We start from the raw sequence: 12,665 nt of genomic DNA, 5'->3' as shown, positions 1-12,665 counted from the left end.
ATAGTTTCTCTGTCAATCTTTGACATCAAATAGCTTTCAGCAGCTTATCTAATAGCTTTCAGCAGCTTCTTTAAATATAGTGTTGGTATATTGATGAGTCTTCTTTTATTACTCTTCTCCCCCATGAATGGATCAGTAGCGTGGTTATCCACCTGAAACCACCTGTCCTGGTATCTGTTAGAGGTATATTTGATCCAAAGAAGACTATGAGATCTGCTTCAGAATAAGGTTATTGTCATGCTGAGTGAAGTGAAAACTGGCATTTAGCAAGATAGTGTAGACCATATGTGTGTGTTTATATGATTTGGACAAAGAACATTTAAATAGATCTGTATAAAACAAACCTTCCTTAAGAACTCCTCTGCTTCTCAGTGTTGTATGTTGGCTAGTTTTGCCAGTTTGCAAAGACAGAGAGTAACCTTTTCATGTGAGGGAAAGGGGACATTAAAAACACTCCTCCCTCTAAACTAACTAAATGACCATAAAATACAGAGCTAAGCTTGAATTTTCTGGGTTTTTATGGTGAGCTTTAGACATGGTAACAGCACTGCATGTCTGAGACAGGTAGTGTCTGAGAAGGATATTTTGAGTGATCAGCGGTGCTTCTGAATTTCAAAGGGATTATGTAGGATGTGTGACCATTTCCAAGGACTTCACTGCTAATATCAATCTGCAGATAATGCTACCCAGTCTTCTCTCAAAAAATGGAAGCCTCTGTAGTTACATTGCCAGACAAAATTTATGTTAGATCATTTGAATATTTGACTTTTACTGAATCTGTGAGGAATACCTATGTTTGTAAAAATACTAGCTGGCAAACTATTGTCTGTGGACATTGCTTCATCAGTGGCCAAACACACATTGGTTATTGAGGAGGAAAGTGTTTCATATACAATAGCAGCATTGGTGATTGATTTTCACAGTCTTCAGAAAATAAAACCAAACCAAAAGCACTTTTTCTCACCATCGTCCCTTCCATTTTCTTACAGGCCTGCTAGAGACACAGCTGAGCAGACATGATCAGATGCTGAGTGTTCATGATATCCGGCTGGCTGACATGGACCTCCGATTCCAAGTTTTGGAAACTGCCAGTTACAACGGAGTATTAATTTGGAAAATCCGAGATTATAAACGTCGGAAGCAAGAGGCAGTCATGGGGAAGACCTTGTCCTTGTACAGCCAACCCTTTTATACTGGATACTTCGGCTACAAGATGTGTGCCAGAGTTTACCTTAATGGAGATGGCATGGGAAAGGGGACGCACCTGTCACTGTTTTTTGTCATAATGCGTGGAGAATATGATGCGTTGCTTCCTTGGCCATTTAAACAGAAAGTGACTCTCATGCTGATGGATCAGGGACCGTCTCGACGCCACTTAGGAGATGCTTTCAAGCCAGATCCAAACAGCAGCAGTTTCAAGAAGCCAACTGGAGAAATGAACATTGCATCCGGCTGCCCAGTCTTTGTGGCTCAAACTGTTCTAGAGAATGGAACGTATATTAAAGATGATACTATTTTTATTAAAGTCATAGTGGATACATCGGATCTACCAGACCCCTGACATACAATGGGGGAGGCAGATTAAACAGAAGACAACTCCGTTTGGGGGTTTTATATCAGTTTGTCTTCAATCAGAGGTCCTAAAGCTCACAGAACCACCTTGTGGAACAGATGGAAGAGTTTGAAGGCATAACTGCATAGGGTCCAATTGCAAAAGTAGCAACACATTAAGAAATCATACCATGGTATATTTTTTAATAGAACTAGCAACACTTAAGCTCTGAAGAATCACTTATCCCTCATGAGGATAATGATTATGGTCAGAGAGGATTTTGGTTTTTTAACTTATTAATGATCTAGTCAATTGGAGGTGAAAAGACATATACAGTATGTGCTGAATAAATTACTGACTTTTATTTCTTTAAGCTAGAATACAGAAAACAAAAACTTCACACGTGGGCTAGCTGGAAATTGTCAGCATGTTAAAAGAAGAAATGAAGTAATGTTGCAGTTATGATATTATTTGAAAAACTGAGGTGCAATCTTGTCTGAAATATAGTATATTGTCTTTTTAAGGCCTCATCTGGTCTCTGTTTTAATAATTACTTTGTCAGAAGATCTTGGAAAAGTATCCATGTCTTCTCAAAAGTATCTGAATCAAAATCATATTTTTATTTAAAGTTCTATTGTTACAGAAAACATTTTATTTTAAAACTGTTGATAGACTGATATTTCTTGGAAGAAAAATAGAAGATATCAAACACTGGTTATCACTTGTGATAGAAAAAAAAACTTCAATTCTGTTATTTCTCTTTAGAAATGTAAACCTACAATATATGTCGTAGTTAATGACACTATTTCAAAATTAAGGAAAAATCACTCATGGATGCTGTGCATCATTATCAGATTTATAATTGTTTTCACCCTAAAATAGGGCATTTGTTGAACTTTGGAGTTCTAAACGGAATCCTGTACATTTTTTAAAGTTCTGCCCCATGCTTTCCAATCAAGCTATATATGTTGCACATTATGCTGTCAGCAGTATATAGTATTTTCAGTATTGGGGAGGAAGATTAGTGCTGAAAAAAGCCTGTATGTTTGTTCTGTACTAGCAGCCATTGCTTCTTTAAGGACAAATCAGCAATGTCTTAATACAGTGATGGTGGCTTGCATGCATATATGTGCCTTAGATGTGCTGTGCTGCTTATAAACCATAGCTTTTTATTCAGATTAATTCTGATATATGAAATGGTAGTTTAATTGGACGTCAGGCATAATGTTTAGCCGTGTCTTCAGAGTCCTTAGGTACCTTGTGATGTACAAAATAGAAGCCAAAGCCCATTTCTTTGGCTTCTGGAGCTTCTATGACTTGGCCATGGTGGAATCCGTCTTATTCAGGTGCCAAAACATTATGCTCAGTGCTCCTATGGAGCTTGGACTAGACAGTCTCCATGGTCCCTGTGAAGTCAGGCGACATTTTTCCTCTAATGCCTGTGGTTGTGAGGTGGCATCACTTGAAACAGGCCCATCTAAGAACTCTGTGGGGCTGTGAATATATATGCTCATGACAGCTTTTCGTAGCAGACAAGCATCCTAACAGGGAATGCATGGGCTTCTTTCTTAAAACAGCCTGAACTGTAGTAGAAAGCATTTGCTAGCCCTGAAACATGCTGATTGCAACCTGCTGTGTTCATTTGCTTCTATTTAATAGCCTGTGACAAGCAAGTCTAGAGACACAGCCTGACTGTGGTGCTCTTTAAAATCCAAGAACTGCTTAAGCAGAGTGGACTTGCACCATTGTGTTTTTAGCCTATGTGGGCTTAAAAGAAAACGTTGCATCTCAGCCTTTAATGTCAGGATGTGTCAGTTTTCTGCTTTTTGAGGCATAGTCACAATTTTTGCAGTTGAATTCATGCCTTTGTATTTCAGCTTGTCTTTGCCGTTGTCTTTTTTGGCTGTGCCTTCACACACAGTGCCTGCAAGAAGTATTTATGAATATACAATGCATGCTAAGTGGTCTTCATGGGTTTTCCAGGCACCTGCTAGAATACTGCCTGCTGCTGACTGTCGCTACCGGCAGCAGCAACTTGTCTTCCTTTTCTTGCCTTCCATTGTCCAGGTACTGTACTCCCTTTATGGTACATTGCTGTCAACAGGTGCAAGCTCAAATATGGAGGCATGTGCTAGCATTTAATTTCTAGCACAGAAGGAGGATGTTCTGCACAAGAGATAAATATCTATAGATATACCCACATCTATATCTCTAGATATAATTGTATGGCACTTGCAGTTTTATGCAGGCTGCATAAGCAAACCCATCACTTATGCTTTAGGGCGAAGGTTCGTCCAACTTGTGTCATTTTAATAATTGTGAATGTAGGCAGCTGAGCTTTTGTGTTTGTGCATCACAGAATTTTACTGAAAACAGGATTCCCAAGTGGAAATGTCCAAAGGACTCTCCTCCCATTGCTAATGCATGTCTTGTAAACTTAAATGAAACCGTTTGGCCATCTCAAAACAGTTTATATCCTGTTTCAATCTGGGACTTGGAGGAGATTTCTAGAATAAGCAGGGCCAGCATATTCTGCAGATTTGTGACTACAATTTCCAACTCCTGTGACAGAATTGCGCTTCTAAATCCAGGCTCTTTAAAAGAGGAGGAAAAAAGTGTTTCCAGCCTTTGTGATTGAAAGAGGACTTTGAAACATGCGAAAAATGTAAACTATTAGGGAAGTCTTCCTGAGTCTGCACACAGCCTAAACTAGTAGCTTTAAGAGATCTGAATATCTCCTCTTAGTTGGGATATTGACTCAGAAACTTCATAGAGAAGTTTAAATATGAACACTGCTAACTATATTAATGCCGATCACTGTAGCAGAAACATCAGTCACTGTTGTATTTCACAGATCTCTATGCTGCTTTCCACATCTCCCAAGTGCCAAAAGCACCAGCTGCCAGAATCTTCAGCTTCACTTGGGCAGCTTTTATAATGCAGTAATGTGCTATCGATATAAAAATATTTTTGCATATGTGCTTTTTATCACAGTTAATAAAATGGAGGCCTACTGCACTTATTTTTTAAAACTACATGAAGCTGCCAGAGAATTTCCAGTTTGCCAGCCCTGCGTACTGTGAAATCCAGGATCTTGCTACACAAACGTAGACACCGCCTGCTGTGGAATACCTGAAGCCTTGACTGTAACACTCCTTTCTCCGCAGAACTCACAGGCCATCTCTGTAGAGTTCTTACTGTGTACATAGAAATCGGTTTCCTTTGCTTTCCAGCAAGGAGTATGTAGCATTTTGTGAAAACAAGGCCACAAAAAGATACCTGGTGCTTTACTCAACACTTTAAATTATTTAACTTTTCCTCTCATCATTGAAATGCCCTTTGTCTTTTTCTTTCTGTATGTTCTTGACTGAGAGATCCAAAGTTTTCTAGGGACTGTCTGTTCAAAGTGATTCATGGGGCAACAGTCTGCCCCCACATGTACTCTTGAATCCCAGCTAACTCCTGTGGTGTGTATTATTGCAAGGGGGTCCCAGAGTATTTGCATTACTTTGAACAGAGTCTCTTCAACAGAACCTTTTTTTCCTCTGCTTAGTAATTCTTAGCAACGCACAACTGAAATCTCTTGCTGGTATTGTTTCTTAACGATGACACTCTGAGTTATGTACAAGCCTCTTCCGTTTCCAGCTTTCTCTAGGGAGATTCCAGTGTGTGACAATCTGGATGTTGCCCTTGTTGTACACTCTTCAGCACAGGATGAGTGCATCTGTTACCTAGAAAGTCTTGAATTCTAAACAGGATGAAACTATTTGGGTGTTTAAAGACCAACCTGTGATTATGATGCATGACCATGTCTGCATTACTTCTCTGATCTAATTAAAGGGGTCTTGTTTCAGTTACTCTCTACATGGTACACCTTCAGCTGCTGACTTACAATATGCAATGTTAATTTCAGCCTTGTACTGTAAATGTTCTTCACAAAGAGAATGTGCAATAGGAAAATGGGATGATTGGTGGCATAATTTTGACAGAAAAATGTGGGTAACATGCTAGCTTTCTTATGAAATACAGTTTATTTCCTTTCCTGGGGGTTTTCCTACTTGGAAAAGGAAAGTTGAAGGTATGTGCCTGATTCTGTGCCTGGTGAATTTCTCAAATGCAAAGGTAATAGAGATTTGTGTTAGTTGTAATTTAAATGTTGAACCCATGGATGTTAGGTTGTTATTGTATCACTCGTGTTTCTCAGCATGCCACAATTACGGCTTGTTGAGATGGAGTTTAAAAGCTACCACCTATTTGTATCTGTATTCCATCACGTGGGATAGGCATTTCACCAACAATGCAGGGTTTCTGTTTTCTTTCATTTTTAAAACACTGGTGCTGCTTAGTCCAAGACAGAGAAGTGTGTAGAAAGTGACAAGAAAAGTTGCCTGCACCACATAAGAGTGAAAAATGTGACTGCAGAATTGATGCCTTGATATGATTTAACTATGCAAATATACAAATAGGTGAAGGGGGAAAATTCTTGGGTTGCATACCTAATCCCTTAGGTTTTGCTCTGTAAATTACTTGTACGTGTGTAGGTCCATACATAATACACATAGACATGCATGCATATATATATGCAAAGTCTTGTCTTTATGTAGAAGTGATGAAACAAAACCCTTTCCTCCACGTTATACTTGATTGATTGGTGCAAATATAACTTGCTGCTGCTAAGGGAGTATCTTGGCTAAGGGCAAACTTTGGATTTGCGTCTTCCAGGTTTGAAGACCTGTATAATAGCAAACAAATGGTTTGTTTAGCCTTTCTGAAGACCTTGGAATGTAATCTAGGGCACATGTCCTTCCTCATACTCCTCTAATTTGGAGCTTCCTGTATCTTAAACAAACATAGCAATGGGCAACTTGTTAATTGCAAATTCTTTCCTTTAATTTGGGAACAAAAGATAATAAAAAGCAGCTGGACCTCTTCCTGGAATTCCTATCCTGTTCAGTCAATACCTCTATATTCTGGTTGACCTAGAAATCATAGCTACTGCAATAAAAACAATTGGTTTGGGAACTGAGTCTGAGAGTTGGTTTCAGTGCTATGTACAGCATAGGAAGCACTTTGCATTTGCAAAGATGTTGTTCTTATAGCAAGTGCTATTTGTCTGTTCTGGAAAAGGAAATCAAGGATGAGTTGTGAAGTGACATGCCCAGAGTCACAAAAGGAATCTTCTGAAGCCGGGACTGAATGAGAGGTTCCAGTTCCCTAGTGTTATCTTCAAATCACTAGGTTTTACTCTTCTAATACGTTAAAGGAACTGAAAAACAAGTTTACATACCTTAAAGACCCACATCAGGACAGAAAGGGCTAGAATTAAACATACAAGCTGTCGTGATTTGGGGTTGTACGTGTATGGTAGCCCAGACGTTGCTCCCTACTTGGCAGTGCTTTGCACAGCCTGCAGAGTGGAAGGCCAGCGCAATGTGTCAATAGCAGCAAATGTCCTGCTTTATTTGTTTAGAATTACCCAACAAAGTAAGTCTCATTTGATGCTCCTCTTAAAATGGTAGCGTCCCTCAGTTAAAGTGAAGTGGGTTCATCTTTGTTCTGCGAGCCTGTAGTGTGACTGACCATTTCTTTCTTGTGGGGCTTTCTCCTTTTTTCTTTAAACCAAAAAAAACGAGGGCTTAATTCTTTCCTGCCTCTTAATCCAGGCCTTTGCTGAGAAGCACCAGATAGGAAGTTGTGGAAAACTTTGGACTGCTGATTCAGGGACATCCTCTTAAGATTTAGAAGAGTAGAGATATACAACATGTAAGGAATCTGACTATTCCTATTTCTCTTCTAATTTATGGTCAAGACTGCAGCTTGTGTCTTCCATTTCATGATCTTAGTGTAGATACTAGGCTGTGTTTGTTTAGTTTTTTCTCTCCAAGTTAGGATTAGTTCCTTAGGGTTCAAATAAGTTCTAAATTTCACAGAGAAGCACCTGAACCAAAATCCTGGATCCAAAAATCCCAGACTTGATGTGAAATTCAAATCTGGATCCCAACTCTGTGGCTTACTAACCTACCCATTTAGGGAAGGGTTTGTTGTCTCTATGTGGTGTTCGTGTTTTTTGGTCCTTTGGAACTAAGCTTTTAATTTGGTTGCCAGTTCTGCAAGGACTTTTTAACTTCTTAGCAATGCCGGTGTTCACACGCTCCATTGCTGGCAGTGCGATGCGTAGTGATAAAATTTGACTCTGTCTAAGGGTTACTGAGATAAACCAGCATTATCATTCGTAAAGGTCATTTTCTTGCATAGTGTTCTGAGCTTTGGATTTGAATATAGCTCATGTCGGAAAGGACACATCTTCCAACTATGACCTGCATCACTGGCAGAGAGTTGTATAATCTGTACTTGTGGAATGGGAAGGTACAAGCTTCCATCGTTGCTGATGCATCATGTGATCCACCTTTGTTTTCCTTATAGCTGTTGTTTGGTTTATTTTTTTTATTATTTTTTATTTTATAGAAAAAGAAACAAACAGGGGAAGTTCAGGATTTTTTCTACAAGGTATAAAACTCCAATGATTTATTGGTGACTAGAGAGCTGTGAAAAATACTCCATTAGGAGATGATGGGCTGAAGGTAGGTCCATTTCTCTTAGACAAGTAGGATAACCTTTAAAATGCATGGAACAACGTAATAATTGGTAAAACTAAAGCTGACATTTGTTTCCAAGAAATTCTGTAAGAACTATCTATAAAAAAAGACCATCAGTGACTAAGAATAATGTACAAATTAATGTGTTTGAAACTTGTGTATCCATTTCTTTAATCTCATACTCTTCAGTGAACGGTACACTTGTGTTCAGTTTTATGATCAAAAACAAAGACCAAAGAAGGCCAGCCTCATTTGATTGTGTATATTCTGCCTGTCTTAATTATCAATAGCTGTAAGGATACAGTGCAAGTGATCTGGTAACCAGTGGTTTTTGTCCTTTTCTTTTTGGGGGAAAAACAACTTTAAAATGTATAATTTATTGCTCAGCAATAACCATGTTGTTAAAATAATAATTATAAAAAAAAAAAAAAAAAAGGAATTAGCAACATGTCTTAATTTCCCAATAGCATTATTATATGTTGTATTTCAGTTTCTTGTATATTGTGTTTTTGTATTTATTTGTGTTTGGAGGTCTTGCGATGTCTTTTTTGTGTTTAAATGCTAATAAACAAGGACAGTGTGTAAGAGTGTAGAATGCCAAACTCTGAAATGCTAAACTGTGTTATTAAAGGAAAAATAAATCTAAGTAGGAAATCATATTTTTTAAAAAAAACATGGTGTGGTGAATTTGAATGACTGCTGTTGACTGGCAAATGGGCAGGGTGCAGCCTTCTTCCTCTCTGAACTCGCTGTATGTTGGCTGTTCAGTGCTTTATGCTTATGTACCTGATAGACCTTTATTGTGGCATTTCCCTTCCTCCTCATAGCAAACTTGCCATAACTTTTATCAGAGTCCTATTTTCCATGTGATAACTCCACTAGAATAAACTAGGTGATGGTGTTCATCCTAACATCAGTGTCAAGAGTCCTTGTGCAAATAGAGTGGAAATAATTGAAATGGCTTTTTGTGCATTTGTGGCACACCACTTCCTCAAAGAGGTGTGGGAAAGGAGAGGCAGGACGTGGCCTGAATGTCTGGAAATGTGGATTTATTTATTTTTTTCTTCTCCAGTGTCATTAGAGACTCTTCTATCAACTCAGAAATGCGTTTCAGGTGTGTGTTTGAAATCGTGGAGCACAGTGCAGTCTGCGAAAGCAGCATGCTGTTTTGAAATGAGTGCAGCAGTAGTATTTCTACCACGATTTGGATTCAGCCTTGTAATGAAAACCCTGATCCCCAGGGCTGGTGTATGAAGCATGTCACTCCTACCGCGCCCTACATTGATCTCTTTCTTCTGTTTCTTCTTCCCTCCCACCCCTTTCTTACTGAAATTCCTAATTCCTCTCTTTCATGTCACTGCAGGGGTAATACTGGGTTTAGCAATGTGGGAATGTCCTGCCTATGGTCAGAAGCAAAATCACGGAGTCTTGGCAAAGCCACAGCCCCGCTGCTGGCACCTAAATCTGAGTACGACCCGAGCAGCCGATACTGGTGTTTGCAGCACGTAGTCTAGAAGTGCTGGGTGGCCAACTGCCTTCTCCTTGATAAAATGGGGAGGCCAGAGAAACAGCAAATGCAGGAAGATCGGTGTGGTGAGGGGGAAGGGTGGCTTTGAAAAGCCATCCTCGCCACGTGCAGGATGTGCTGAGGTGGATGTTCCCTTCTGCTGCTGAGAGCAGTCACTGGTAAGTGACTCTGGATGCTCTGGCACGCCCTGCCCTTCTCATCGCACTTTCCACTCATCTCCCACATCCAGCACTTGAGACTGTGCCTAAAGCTCTTCATATCTCACTGTGTGGAGCATGAAGAGATGGTGAACTTCCTTGTTTCCTTAATGAAGTGGGTTATCTTCAAGTAGAGCCCTCCCAAGAGGAAGAGCAGCCTTTGCTCTCCCCTGAGCTCCTCCTCCTGCCAAGTTTTTTTGCTTGGTGCTGCTCAGGCATGACACTTGTGTCATTACAGTGCAGCAGGGTAGGGGGAGAGGAAACAAATTGTTTTAAATGTGAAGGCAAACACCGATTCTCTCCTCCCTGCTCCTCCTTCCCCCCAGCAATGAATTTCATAATTGAAATGATACATGATGTTTCTCCTGGCAAGAATGGATCTTTATACAAGGTTTCCTCTTCGTGACAGGTCACAGGAGGCAAATAGCAGCTTTGTAGCACACTTTCTCCTGGCGGGCGATACAGTACTTAGGGTGATGGGAACATAGCAGCCAGAGAGAATGGGGTGAGGAGCTCTCCTGGTCTACAGAGGGTGCTGTGCAAACATTGTACACTGTACTTTCCCCAAACCCAGAACTGCTGCTGGGGTTATCTCATTATTTTTTAGGAAGTTTTCCAGTGTTTCAAGCCTTGGGTTTGCTTGCTGTCCAGTAAGGAGAAGCATTTTCAAAACCTTTGACTTCTTGGCCCTGCAGATGGACCTATCTCCTGCTCTCTGGGATAGCCTGCTTCGATGTGACCAAGTCCTGGAATTGTTTGAGGAAGGGGAAAATATCCAGCAGTCAAAAAAGTGATGAAAGATGTGATTTCCCCCATCCTCCCCCAAAGCCGGTTTTCCATGAGTCAGTTGTGTGTTTCCTTCCTGCATGCCTGGGTTGAGCCCTGGAGGCTGTCAGCACCCAGTACCGTGTTCAGCTTGTTCTTGTTTGGCCAGAAAAGGTGATACAGTCTGAGTACCTTCCCCTGCCCGCCTTGGCAAACAGGGCACCTGGGGAGGGTGAGCCCTGGCAGTGGTGAATGTTGGTCCCCGATGTGTGCTCTCGTGTGTTGCTCTGGCTCCCAAGAAGAGGGAATGGCCCAAACCTGGAGCTGACTTCCAGGCTTGGCAAGGCTGGCAAACACAGAAGAGGCCCCGGGGACTGACTTCCACCCTGCAGGCTGCAAATTGGTTTAAGCAATGTTTGGCTGCAGCCCGCGGTACCCATTGCAGCTGGTGAAAGTGTGTTTTGACAGCATCGCTGTGCTGATTAGAGGCAGGAGTTGTTTGCAGACATTGCTATGGACAGTCGGTGGCTGCTTTGTGCCAATACAGAAGCTCCCACAGAGGAGATTATTTGGATCAGTCCTGCCTAGTAGAAATGGCATCTGTCTCAGCATACCCTGTGCCATCAGCCAGCAGGATCACAGACCAGGCGTGAGCCTCTCTCCAGCCATTGCCCCTTTAACAGGGGTCCTGGGGGTACATAGTGGTGGCTGGTAAGTGGCCCTCAGACCTCCAAAAATAAAAAGAGATCCTACCCAAGCACAGGGGCTGGACGAGGTGGGCTGGTGAACGTGTCCAGCAAGCTGGGGGCTCAGGATGTGAGAAACAGGCCTGGTTGCTCAGGTCCCCACATCCACACAGATGGAGCTGTCAAGCATCAGCTGTGTGCTGTTTTCCCCCTCTGCCACGGTGATGTGCTCGCTCTCCCCACAGGCACTGTGGGCAGCCAGCCCCAGGGGAGCAGGCTGGGGAGTGGGGTGAGCCGGCAGCAAGGAGTAGAATGTGCTGATTTCCATGTTAGGGCAGCTGCTTTGTTTCTGGGGACTCCTTTCTGCTTCCTTTCATCTTTATTCCTCTCTCCTTGTAACTGCCTGATCCAAATCCCGCTCCCATGCACATTCCATTGTGCCTGTCTGGTCCTGGGCACAGCAGCATCTTGGGGCGGTAGCAGCGACAAAAGCTGTGTCAGAGAGGAGCATGCTCTGGCCCCAGGGAGAGACCCGCAGCAAGGGCTGGGTTATTCTGTCCTCTCGCTCCCAGCAGTAACAGTGCAGTGAACAGTTATCCCCAGTAACACAGATTTTGCTGGGATTGCTGTAGTTGCCCTGCTCTGTCCTACCCTAATGCTAGAGCAGGGGGAGCAGGGACTGCCCATCCACCGGCAGGATTTCACAGGCCCTTTGATGAACATAGGGCAGATCGGGTATTTTAGACCTCTGCCTGCTTGTCAGGTGAACCCTGGCTTGCTTAAACAAGTATTAGCTTTGGTGGGACTGGAGCTGCAGAGCAGCTGAAATGAGCAGCAATGAAAAACAGTGGCTGTGTGGTACAGAAAGTAAAAAGAAAAGTGTGGAGCCCCCCAGAAACACCAGGTTTGAGGGGCCGTGGCACTGCTCTCTGCATAGAGTCCCATGAACGGTTTCCCCCCTCCTGCATGCTGTGGGGTGCTGAGGCTGTGAAAAAGCTTGCACACCGCAGTCCTTTCTTGAAGTTGCTAGTGCTGAGTATCCACCATTTATATTTTTCCCTGCTCTATAAAAATACAGGACATTTCATTGCAGCCAGCATTCACCCCGAGAGTCCCCTGGGAAAGATCTGTGAGTGGTAATGACAGTGTGGGAGCCTTTCACCTCAAGGACATCTCTCAGCATCCAGCTCCCTGTGCAGAAAGCGCTGACTGATTTGGCTGATGTCCAGGCCGAGAGCTGCAGCTCAGGAGCTTTTTCTCTTGGCAATTCATGGGTCACGCTTGTGACATCTCTGGCAACAGAGCTCCAGGCAGGGACACCTCCATGTTCATTCACAGGGC

The 12,665-nt window shown here is 42.2% G+C and overlaps 1 protein-coding gene across 3 annotated transcripts in view; it reads left to right on the top strand.

Moving 5' to 3' along the window:
- TRAF3 (TNF receptor associated factor 3) overlaps positions 1-8,805 on the top strand; it is a 74,595-nt gene extending 65,790 nt beyond the window's left edge. For all 3 annotated transcript variants that reach the window (XM_030483281.1, XM_030483279.1, XM_030483280.1), the window contains one exon: positions 990-8,805. In XM_030483281.1, coding sequence (XP_030339141.1) covers positions 990-1,561 — 572 coding nt within the window. In that variant the 3' untranslated portion in view covers positions 1,562-8,805. The remainder of the gene's footprint in view (positions 1-989) is intronic.
- The last annotated feature ends 3,860 nt before the right edge of the window (positions 8,806-12,665 follow it).

The sequence above is a fragment of the Strigops habroptila genome, chromosome 4, assembly GCF_004027225.2.
Source record: "Strigops habroptila isolate Jane chromosome 4, bStrHab1.2.pri, whole genome shotgun sequence".
Lineage (NCBI taxonomy): Eukaryota > Metazoa > Chordata > Aves > Psittaciformes > Psittacidae > Strigops > Strigops habroptila.
This window is presented reverse-complemented; position numbering and strand designations above follow the sequence as displayed.